The 12,088-nt window shown below is 45.7% G+C and overlaps 1 protein-coding gene and 1 non-coding gene across 16 annotated transcripts in view; one reads left to right on the top strand and one right to left on the bottom strand.

The window, feature by feature from the left end:
• Window positions 1-1,983: 1,983 nt before the first annotated feature.
• On the bottom strand, window positions 1,984-2,114 carry LOC113631225 (small nucleolar RNA SNORA18). The gene has a single exon (XR_003437233.1). It is a non-coding gene; the product is annotated as a small nucleolar RNA SNORA18 (small nucleolar RNA).
• Window positions 2,115-5,984: 3,870 nt separating this feature from the next.
• DST (dystonin) overlaps window positions 5,985-12,088 on the top strand; it is a 497,966-nt gene continuing 491,862 nt past the window's right edge. For 5 of the 15 annotated variants that reach the window (XM_027126861.1, XM_027126866.1, XM_027126863.1 and 2 more), the window contains exons 1-2: window positions 5,994-6,252; window positions 6,819-6,853. In XM_027126861.1, coding sequence (XP_026982662.1) covers window positions 6,072-6,252; window positions 6,819-6,853 — 216 coding nt within the window. In that variant the 5' untranslated portion in view covers window positions 5,994-6,071. Of the gene's footprint in view, window positions 6,253-6,818; window positions 6,854-12,088 lie in introns of all 15 variants that reach the window. The other 10 variants (XM_027126864.1, XM_027126865.1, XM_027126869.1 and 7 more) reach the window with 6 other exon arrangements.

Genomic DNA, 12,088 nt, shown 5'->3' on the forward strand with positions numbered 1-12,088 from the left:
GAATTCAATTATACTGATGTTTTTAAAGTCTCAAACTCAGCAGACTTTTTTGAGAAGTCTGTAATGTTCACAAAAAAGAACAACCCCTCCCTCCAAGCATTATCATGGATTTTGCCACCCATAGGATAACAAATCCTAATTAGGCTCTAAAATTTCTAAAACATTAAAAGAACAATTTGGGATGATGTCATTTGAAATATTTTCTCTTACAATGATGCCTTTGAGTTATTTTCCAAGTTTTTATTACTGTAAAATAAAGTCCTTTCCTGGGATATATTTGCTGCAAAGATTTGATATTATTGCAAATAACAATTGTTTCTCCTTCATAAATGCAAAATTTAAAAAGACAACAGTGATGCATCTGTATGATGGCTCCCCTGATTCTGGTGGCTGGAAATTGCCTCCAAGATTATGTTAGTTGCTGTCGGTGCTCCCAAATGATGTAGCTCCTTGAACTTTCAATACAAGAACATGTATATGGTTGGCATAGGCCCTGGTCTCAGACTGCCATGAAAACTATTTGGGAATAAACAGGTATACAACATGTTTCCTCAGATTCCTCCCAATTCCTTTCATGCCATTGATTTCTGAGAGTAAAAAACTTCACTCAGGATCAAGAAGGTTGCCAGTCCAAAATCAGTATGATTTACTTCAAATCATTTATTGCTAGAGCCATTCTTACCCAAACTTTTTGTTTTCAAGGGGGTAACATTCCAATGGAATGTCTCTGTGTGATTACCAGTTGGGTCATCTACTACCTTCTATCGAGGTTTGTAATAAACGCTTACAAACAGCCAGAGCTACATTCCAAGGCATTCGTTCTCTTTCCCTAAAAATCCTTCTTCTAGTCTGAGCATTAGTAGCCAGGGCTGGTGGGGAGGGGCCCAGGGGCAGGGAGCCATCACAACCAGTCAGGGTCAGTTTTAATTCTGCAGAGTCAAAGGCAGTCTGAGAGCAGAAAGAACTGGTCTGGGGGACCCAGGGAGCATGAGGACAAGTATCTAAACCACAAATGCATTGGAGAGGTCACCTTCTCCCCTCCCTTCAACTCTCAGTTTCTCTCCCGCTGCTGGCTCCATCTCCCAAGTTGTACCCCTGTCCTGACAAAAGCCCATGTGTTGCCCTTTACTCAGGCTTTACTTGCATTTCTACCCATGCATTCTAGAGTTAAATTTCACCAAAGACTGTAGACAGCACTCTTGCCTCTTTCCCACGTCCTCGTCCCTCTCCAATCCACTCCCGTCCGGGTTCAGCCTCTCCCACTGTGATGAGCCAGTTCCCCGGAAGGTGTGCAGAGGGCTCATCATCACTGGTCCTCAGTCCTCAGGCTCCTTACCCCAGATGTGCATCTGTCCTGGGAACCCCTGAACTGGAAGCACTTCCCACGTGTCATCTGCTCTCCTTCTCCAGTCCACAAGGGGAAGATATCTCCAAAGCTCTGATTCCAGTTTTTGGTTTTTTTTTTTTTACTTTCTGCACAAAGTGTAAAGGTTTTTTTCTTTTTATTAAGTTATGTGTAACATAGGCAAAATTATTTCAGTCAATAAATTTTTAAGGAATTTCACATGTTCTGATTTTTTCCACTGCCAATCACCTTTGTTTCACCAAAGCCAGAAACTTCAAGATAAGGTAGCCCTTGCAAAAAGAAGTTTTGCTCAATCCACAGTTGTCATGTCAGTCCGTCCACAATCCTTTTAGTTGGGCTTCTTTGATCTCCAATGGAATATGGACAAACTTCAAAATTCCCCACCTGTAATCTTTGGGATCCAATTTCCTCAAGCAGTTTTCTTTAGGACCATGTTTAGGGTCAGGAGATGGATCTGCCTGGTTCTGAATTTTAGATACCCTTTAAAAATGCATTAAGTTCAAATCATATTCACTCCTAAGCTGTCACACCCTAGAACAGTAGAGATCATTGGGATGTGCCAAATACCTAAGATAAAAAAAGTTTGACTGTTTGGCTTTTCACAGTTCACTTGGCAGCTCTGTCTTGTAGTTCTTCCCCACAGATCTAACACGTAGTTCTGTGAGTAAAGGAAACCACGTAGTTACTCTGCGAGGCGTTTCCAGCGATGTAGGTTTACAGAAAAAGCCCCATCAGGATAGACCTCAACTGATACCAGTTCTTTCTACACTTTCTCTTCCATAGTCATTTCGTCCACATCAGTGACTTCAACTATAAATTGATGTGGGTGATTCCCATCTGTCTCTGGTTCTCAGTCTCCAGCCGTGTTTTCATGGGTAATTTCACACGGATGACCTTCTGACACCTCTGCCCCTCAATGGGTCTGAAACTCAGTTTGTCACCTCTGCCTTCACAACTCTTCCTTCACCCGAGCCCAAAACTTGAGTCCTCTGCAATCCCTGCCTTTCCCTCAATTGGTCACCACACAGCTTAGATGGATCCTTCTCTTCTTTTCTGTATTTCTCCCTGACCCAAACATCAGGAATTTGTGCCATAACTTCCTACCTCTAGGGAGGTACTGCAGAAGATGTTTCTGTCATGTTATGAAAGCCCCTTACTCTTATCTTTGGGAGCAGAATGACTCAGTGATGAGGGGCCTTGGGGAGGGCCTGGGGCCACCAATGGGCAGGGCTGGTATATGAAAGGTCCCTCCTCACACACGGTCCTGCCTCTTGCTCACTCGTGCTGCAGGCCTCGTGGATTGGAGAGTGTGAGGCTCTTTTTAGCCTCTGGTCTTCAGGTGAGAAGTAGTACAGGTAGGGTTCTTTCCTGCTTTACTGTTGGGAAGGACTGTAATTCTTTAGCTGTGACTGGGCGGGGGTGAAGAGTTAGTGGAAAAGGAATAAGACGCCCCATTTTGGCTTTGAGCCTAAGCTATGCTCTTCAATCTGACTTCACCCTGAATAGGGTTAACATTTTAATTTCCTTTCGGTTCCTCGTGTGTGTTCTCAATTTGGTTGAGCATCTAAAGGGAAAAAGGGCTGCAGGGTGGACCATCTTCTACATACCAGATACCAAACTCTCTTAACTAATTTCCCCAACTCATTTGTCTTCTCTTGTGTGACAGTGCTAGCTCACTATCATAAAAAGTCAAAAAATTATATATACTTTTCCATTTTCATTTTTTCATTCTTTGGTATGAAAGATTTGGCCATGGACTTTCCTCCTCCACCCCTACCTCCAAACTTTAAATTTGTGAATTTGATATAATGTCAATTATTATTTTTTAATGAAAATCTATCAGAAAGAAAAGGTATGAATTTTACTAAATTAACTTCCAAAAAGGATTGATTGGTTGATTTAATATTTATTGAATTCCACAATGCATTAGCATCACACAAACACACAGAAAGAAGCAATTAATAACATGCCATTCGGAGAAGGGAGTGATAAATTAGCAACAAACAAAGCAGAAAACAATGGAACCTAAATACTAAATTCTTTCAACGATTTGGTTTGCTTATTATTATTATTAGTATCCTTGAGATAACTGATGCAAAGAACAGAAATGAACGCATCTAAAAAGAAATATCTATAATCCTACTGCAGGGCAGTTAAGTATTTGCCTGCCAAAAGAGATAAATGATGTTCTTGTGTGCACTTCAAACTTACAAATGGCTGCAGCAAGACTCAGAGTGATAACAATTGTGCTAAAGTCGTAACTCAAAATCATAATTGCTATTTAGTTGCTTTCTGTTGTTATAAATGCACAGTTTGGGGCAAAATGGTTACTATGCTGTATTTGCGGTCTTCGGCATGTTTCAAGGATATTTAGGGCCATTTCAGCTCACTCACAAATTTTCCTCAATAAGTATAAAGTAACGATGACCTTCCTCATTAGTTATTTCTCCCAATGTTTGCAAAAGGTTAATTCAGTTTTGTTGTTGTTTTAAATTACTCCACCAGGCCACTGTGAGGCAATGCGGTACAGAATTCTTCCTTTCCTGTTGTGCCCCACACGGCAGGCTCCCAGGCTTCTCCTCAATAACCCCTGCACAGTGGATGGCAATGTGGTCTCCCACTGCAGTGGCTGCGGTATCAGGAAACCTTTGAGCGACGTGCACAAATGCAGTGCTACCTATCAGGCCCAGAGCCAGGGACCTTGTAAGCCCATCCTGCAGGCACTCTGATTCACCATTCTCACTTTATACAGCATCTGCAAGCAAGGTCCACCTTCAAACCAGAACAACTGAATGAGATAATGCTTATTTTATCATAGGAAACAAGATGTACATAAGAAAACTCAATCCATTGTTTCCCATGGTGATGAATCTGGCATTTAAGACGTGCATTATTCAATGCCTTTTTGAGTGTCCTTTAATGCTTACACGTGGTAATACGTTAAAGGCCTTAAGAACATCAATGGTAAGCCTTTATGCAGAGCTGAATAGTGTATTTTGTATAGTTAGAAAACCACACTGATCTTGAGATCCTACAAACAAATAACAAAATTAAGTATTGTCATCGATTTTTGAACTGCTTTCCGGAATTTTACAAAATACTTTATTAAGACACAATTTCTTCAGTCTCCGAAATATTCCAGAGTCCACCCTAGTAGTTACTAGCAACTCCACAAATGCAGTAATGGGTTACCTTGTCACTATAATTGCAGTTTCTCTACGCGAGCAAACAAAACAAGCAAAACCCAGCCCCGCACGGGAAAAGCGAGCACTGGCTCGGGAGCAGCAGAAGGCGACAGAACACCGGCCGGCTGAGGTCACTGTCGCAATTGGTCCGGGCCAGGTGGCCCGGCGGCCGCAGGGACAGAGGCCACTGCAGCGCCCCCGCCGCGCCTCCCGCGTCCGCACTGCGCCAGCGGCCCCAGGAAAATCTCCAACTGCAGGATTCCTTTTGCTGATTACGAAGAAAGGGGAGGGGGCAAGAGGGAGAAAGGGAGTGTGTGCGTTTTGAGTGTGATAGATCACTACTTCCTCACTCGCCCTACAAAATCTCTCCTCAAAATATTTACAAGCCAATCTCCAACTTCCTCCATCTGCTGGTTCCTCAATCTGAAATTGCCTCTGCCTCCAATTGCACTAAAGGAGGCAAGGTTTTAGGGTCAACATGGATACAAGAGGATGCAAAGTGCCCCCTTCTCGGCTGAGTGACAGAGTTCAAGTCTGCAGACCCGAGCGCTCCGCCGGGGAGCGCGCCCAGTTCAGGGGGAACGGACGGGACGGGCCCCCGTTCCGGGGGACCCCAATTCCCAGGAAAGGCCCTGCCCGGGGCTCACGCTTCGGCGTGCAGGAACCCCCCGCAAGCAATAGCTCACCCAGCTGCATCCTCCGAAGCCCCAGCCTCGGGGTGGGGCGCGGGGAGGTGGGAAGCAGGGGCAGCACCGCCTGCAGGCTCCAGTCGGCGCCTCGCGGTCTCCCCGTGGCTCCGGGGCGCCCCCTGTCGCCGGGTCCAGCGATCTGGGCACGGGAGGCTGGAGAGGTGGCAGCCCGGGCGTCCGGGAACGGAGGGGCGCCCGGCCCGTGCCCCCCGGACGGTGCGGACCGGCGGGCGGCCCCGCGGGATGGCGCTGGACGCTCAGGCCCGGGCGCAGCCCGCGGCTGCCGCTGGAGCCGTAGCAGCCATGTCCGCGCGCCCGCGCTGCCGCAGCCCGGCCGTGATGTCATCCGCTGAGCCCCCGCCGCGACGCCCCACGCCCGCCCCCCGCGGGCCGCCGCGTCCCCGCCCCGCCCCACGTGCTCCCGGCTTTGGGGATGCAGAGGCCGGCGGTGGCCGTGGGACGATGCGCAGAGCCCAGGTGGCCCCGTTGCCGGCGGCGCTGCCCCTCCCCGTCCGCCGCGTCTCCGGCGGGGGCTGCGCACGGGTGGGGGCGGGGGCGCCCGGGGAGGGCGGGGTGGGCTACCCGCGGCCAAGTCCGTGCTAGGTCGCCGTCTGCTGAGTCATGGCCAGCGCTGCCCGCAGCCCGGGCTCACTCGCGTAGCGCGGCGGACGCGAGTGCGCAGCCATTGGGCCGGGCGCGGGGCCGCAAGCGTCGGGCATGACGCGCTGAGCTGCGCTCGCCCGTGCCCGCAGCTCAGCGTGCGCCCCGCGCGGGTGCTTGTGCCGCCGCCCTCCAGCCCCGCCGGCAGCCGCCGCCGCTTCGCCCCGCACCATGATTGCCGCCGCTTTCCTCGTCTTGCTGAGACCCTACAGCATCCAATGTGCCCTTTTCCTCTTGTTGCTTCTGCTGGGCACCATCGCCACCATCATCTTCTTCTGCTGCTGGCACCGCAGGCTCCAGAAGGGGAGGCATCCGATGAAATCGGTCTTTTCGGGTCGTTCAAGGAGCCGAGGTAAGACACCCCGCGACGGGCTTACTCGGGCCGGAAGGGATCTTTAAGCCGATTTGAAGAGGGAAGCGCGCTCTCTGGCTTCCGCGCTGCTCCCTCTACCCTATCCACGCCCGCTCCCCTAGCCCAGTGCGTTTCCGTGTTTAGCGTCCCTGTCCCCCTCCTCGGGTCGGCCGGATTGGGGTGACCGCGGGAAGCAGATCGCCGGGAGGTGGGGGGAACGCACCAGATGCTTGGTGTCAGTGTGCTTAAGCCCCGGGGATGGCTGGAGCGCAGTCCGGGCTGCGGCAGCCTCGTCCACCCCCACCCTCCGGCCGGCGCTGGACCGTGGGGCATGGAGAGTTCGGGGCTCCCCAACTCCCCCAGAACTTTCCCTGAAACTTCTCGCGGAGAAATCACCTAGAGACCGATGGCCTAGTAAACAGCCCTCCCAGCAGGCTGTCCCCACTGCGTTAGAGGCGTCCGGAACGCGCCTCCCCGACCCTCGTCCCCCGGGTAAGTCGTCCGTGACTCGGCAGGTGAAGAACAAGGAGTTAATTGACGTCTCGTTTTTCTTTTTTTTTCCGCAGATGCTGTTTTGAGATCACACCACTTTCGTTCCGAGGTAATTTATTTAGCGCGCACGCTCAAGGTCAGAAGAAGTTCTCTTTGCTGGGTACCAATATTAATCATATGGGTGTTCAGAAGCCAGTAGGGCGTTGAATGGCGAGCATGCTACCCCCAAGCCGAAAGGGACGTGTTTCCTTTTAAGTGACTCCCCAGCATGAGTGCCTAGTGAACGGTATTGGCAGATCTCTTGTGTCCTGGAGCCGCTGTGCTGGAAGGGGTGAGACAGCCCTTAAAAGCGGCCAGACCTTAGGAACTGAGCCTCGGGATGGATCTCAGTTTCCTTGACAATCTATAAATCGCCCGAAGCTTTCTGGGTGCAGGCAGCTGGCGGCGGCTGTTCACTTGGGTATCTAACCTCAGCTGGGAGCTTTTAGGGAGCTGGTGCAGAGCAGTTTGATCCATGTGCATTTTCCTTTAGACTTTCAAGTTTATATTCCTATTCACCCGGAAAGAGCTCCATGTTTTACTGGGGATGTCTGATGATTTTTGCAGAGCGATGGTGGTAGTGATCTGGCTTTACTAACAAAACGTGGACCATCCCTCCATAAACAGGTGACCTGGCTTTGCAGCAATTCAGTGGAACTGTTGTAGGACTAGTTCCGCTGGAGATAGACCAAAATGAGAAACACAAGCTCTCCCTGACCCAGCATTTCTTGATGAATTTCCAGGCCAACCCTTCACTTAATGCGAGATGATTGTCCCTCTTTTCCCACGAGTTTCACACAGCCAGGAGGGTGTTGGTAGCAATGTTTGATGCCCTTTGCTCATTTTAGCAAAGACTTCATAGTTAGAAACGCTCCATTGACTTGCCATTTACCTGAAAAGTTATTTTACATTTCATTTCACTAGTTAATCCAATGTTTTATTCCACCCTAGATGTTTGATTGGACTCTGGTTGCTTGATAGCTTTTACTGCATTACTATAACATCGTTATAATGTGGCACAATGAATAATTCTACATGGAACCCCAGTGGGTGAGAACTATTAACTCAATTTAGGACTGTAAAGAGAATAAAATAACCAGTCAGATAATCAGAGGTTCCATTGCTGCCTTTACACTAACTAGCTGTGTGGTGCTGGGAAACTCTCTCAACTTCTCAGCCCTTCAACTATAAAATAGGGCCAATAGTACCTTATAGGGCTGTAGGGGGAGGGCAGGTTTACCAGTAATCATGTTAACAAAACCCCACTTAGTTCATAGTAGCTATTCAGTACTGGGTAGGTATCATTACATTTTGTAAAATTGAATTAAAAATGTGTAAAAATAAAAGATCTGTCCACAAATCTTAAAGTCTTTATTAGATTAATTCAAAGTTATGTGAAACAGCATAAGCTGTGCCTGTTATGAACCAACACTTTTTGAATACTTGATTAATTTAATAGAATAACCCATTTAGAGGTGACAAAAAATAAATCCCAGCCAGGGTGCGAACACCAAAATTTAGGATTTTCATTTTAAAAGGAAATCACCAGTCCAGTACGTGTAAATGATAGAACCAGAATAAGAATCCTGTTATGGGTTGTTAGATTAGTCATCAAGTGTTTCAACTAAAGCATAGGCAGAAAAAATGAGATAGGTCTACGTTTTGTCTAGTTATCTGTCAGTTAAGCATTTGTCCTGAGCTTGCATTTGGTTAGGAAAGCTGGGAGTGATTGTTTAATGCCATAGCTCATTTCACAAGATTCCTGGTACAGGTTGACATCCTGTGTGTGCTTCGTATTCGCCTTGTCTGCCGGGCTGGGAACATCATGACGGCATGGACCAAGTCTCTCTTGTTTAGGGCTATATCCCCACTGCCTGGTGTATAATGGGCTCTTAATAAGTATTTATCAAATGAGTGAAAAATTCTCTGTGAGTGCCAGTTCTTGTAACTGGGCAAATACAACTCAGAATTGGGCCAAAAAGAAAAATGCACATTCTCAGGACGTTGCTCAGAATTCAGCATTTGCTGAATCCCAACTCTTATCTTTCTAGACTTTAAAACATTGCCCTGGAGTTTGTGTTAAAAAATGTAAATCACTAATTATAACAAAATGTATTTGGTTAGATTTTTTTTTCTCAGAAAGTTCAATGCAGTATTAGCTTCATTTGTTGATAGGCCCCCCATGTTCCTTTTCATACCAAGTCCCTGGGTTAAACTACTCAAAGAATGTCATTTTATAAGTAAAAATCGTGAGACTGTTCCATGAGAATGTCATATTTCATCATTGTTTCATGTTCGCCACAAATAAGACATTTTCCTCTACGGAAAACAGAGGGGATTTTTTTTCCTTCTCCGTTTCTACCAAAATGCCATTTCCAGCAGGATTTTCTCCTTGAGAAATACCTATGAAGTTTTTGGATTCTAGCGTGTTAGAAAATTAGAACTTGTGTCACATAATGGCTATTCTTGTTGCTTTGTAGCAGTAGCTGCTGCAAAATAAGTATCAAAGAAAATGTTTTGATTTTCCTACAAGTTATAGTCCTGTCGAGTATTCTATTCCTCATCCCAATCTCAGTCAGTAGATAATTCACTCTCAGTATTGCCGTGGCTGTCAAATGAGGAAAATGGGTTTAGGATCTGCGGACTTATTTTGAAATGTGAAAGAGCTTTGGGAAAGCCCTGGAACACATGAGGAAGTTCAGTTAGCTCTTGGCTGCTTTGCTTGGCGGAGGATATTGCTTCTGCTTTCCACACGTCCAGGAAAGTCCAACTGGAGAGGAAATTTCAGGATGTTTCTTCCCAGGTAGGGAGAGAAATACTTCTCCACGGGGGAAACCCTGGCATCAGGACTCAGTGTGCTTTGGGGAAGTTCTGCAGCAGGAAAAAAAGCCACGTATGTCTTGTGAGGGGCTGCAGCTTTTCCCCCCTCACTAAGTGGATAATAAACACCTTTCTTCAACTCAGTTTCTTCCTCATGAAGCTAGAAATAAATGATTCAGAGATTTATGAGATGTTTGGGAACCATAACCACCAACAGCCCCTTTTTATTTTCGTATACTTGCAAACTCATCTCTACTGGCTTAAGAGTTCTCTAAGTTTTAATAATAGCATATGAGAATGTAAAATTATTAATCTACTCAGCAAGGGCTCAATCTCCAATTCTCTGACAGATAAAAGGCCCAGTTAGATAGCTAGAAATATGTGCTTTGTATATGAAAATAAAATACTTGTACCATATATATAGTAATATACAATATATATAGTGATGAGAGGTGATTTCACATGGAGATGGGACGCAGTCTGGAAACCAAGTGTTCATTCTGGGTCTCTAAGAAGGATACTTTTCCTGGGGACTTAATAATGTTTGATGCTGTGACTTTACACAATGCTTAACTGTTTCCCTAGATGCCTGTGGTGAAGATCAGACAGTGACAGTCCTGATTTTAAGGAAATCTCGGAAAGTGATATGGGTAATTGAGGTACCATTAGATTACAAGAAAGAACCTTGTGAGCCCTTCAGTAGAGTGAAGACAATTACATATAATGCCCTTGGAGAATACCCAGCATGAACAGTGGTACATGATCCCTATTCATCAGCTCGGTGGAATAAGGGCAGCCTTGTTTGATATCAGCAGAGGCAGGAGGGTGTTTTGTGTCCATCAGGATTGAGTAAATATCTTCACTTCCTGTTTAAGGGAAAGGAACCAAAAGAGTTAACTCTAGTTAACTCAAGCGAGATAAGGACTCAGTAAGACAGGAACCCCCAGCTACATTTTGCCTGCTGTGTAGTGTTTAACTGTGTCACTCACAGCTCAAAGAATCATATGCCCAAAATTCTCAATGAAAGAGAGAGGCTAAGTGGAGTGAATTTTTAGTGGCAATTTCTTACAAAGCTGAATGGGCAAATCCTTTGGGTTTTTCCAGTAATTTTCCACGTTATCGTAGATGAAAGGATGGTCCACACTGACCCTCTTGGCCTCATCATGTATCCAGAGAATCCCTGCACCAAACCATGGAAAAATGGTCAGTGGAATACCCATAGTTCACAGCTTGTTGTGGAATTTGCATCTTTCATTAAGGGTTACTCAGTGGATTAGAGAAACTGATAGTTTATTATTTAGCTCTCTTTTACAATTAGGTTATCTTTATAAATAAATTCTTTGCCTAGAGTTAAATTCTAGGTCTAAGTTAGTTTATGCTAATTAAATCAGTCTTAAGTTGAATTCCACACATGATACAGGGTTCATTTTGTTTCACACAATTATTTTAAAAACAAACATTTACTTTTTCATCCTTTATGAGGTATGGTATTAGAGGACAGGAATAAGAATGGGTCTGAGGTGTAGTCCCTGCCTTGACGATGACTTCCAGGTCACTCCCAATATCAGTGCTGAAATTTTATAGTTACTGGTTTCTTCTGCTCCAGTAACTGAACTGACATCCAACTATGAATCACAAATCTGATGGGAGCATCAGAGGCCAAGCTGTGCAAGTAAAGCCAGTACATTTGTGAAAAAGACAAATTCACCCCATTCACCAAAGTCACTACCACCATATAATTTACCCTTACTTCAGCTACGTGGCAACAAAGCAGAATGCTAAAAGCAAAAGAAGAAGAAGAAGAAAGAAGAAAACCCACTTTTTTTTTCATGCATCCAAACCTTTTAAATCCAGTCTAGATGAAAGTGGAAACAAAAGCTTTTTCGGAGAAGTCTGAAATCTTTGTCTAACCTCAAGGGTTAGGAATGACTCTTTTTGAGATTGCAGTTACAACATAGAAACAGGCTAATAACAAGTATTGGTTTAATGAAAGGATTACAGGAGTAAGAGTTCAAAGTCCTGGCTTTGGGTTCCAGCTCTGCCACTAACAAACTGTGCCGTCTTGGTCTAGTCTTTTAGGGTCTCTGAGATTCAGACTTTCTGTTTTCACTGGTAACATGAAGATGATCTCTGAATCTCCTTCAGAGTAAACAGGCCCTGTTTCTGTTATGTGCAAAAAAGCATCCTGCTAAAAAAAGGCATCATGTAAAACATGATTCCTTCTAGGAACTGAAGGCAGGTAAAGATAAAGATACAATTAGCATAAACACAAAGTAACAAATTATGTATAGAAAAGGAATGGTTGGAATACTTCTGATGATATGATTGCTTCTGGCTGGGGTGATCAGAGAAGCCTTCCAGGAGGGGGTGATATTTCTGCTGCAGCATGCAGGCTGAGTAGTACCTGGCTAGACAGACAGGGGCTCAGAGCAAACCCCCAGGCCAGCAGAACCGCTTAAGAATAGGCAACGATTAAGGAAACACA

Source organism: Aethalodelphis obliquidens, unplaced genomic scaffold, assembly GCF_003676395.1.
Source record: "Aethalodelphis obliquidens isolate GAN/ISIS:26980383/991018 unplaced genomic scaffold, ASM367639v1 scaffold31, whole genome shotgun sequence".
Lineage (NCBI taxonomy): Eukaryota > Metazoa > Chordata > Mammalia > Artiodactyla > Delphinidae > Aethalodelphis > Aethalodelphis obliquidens.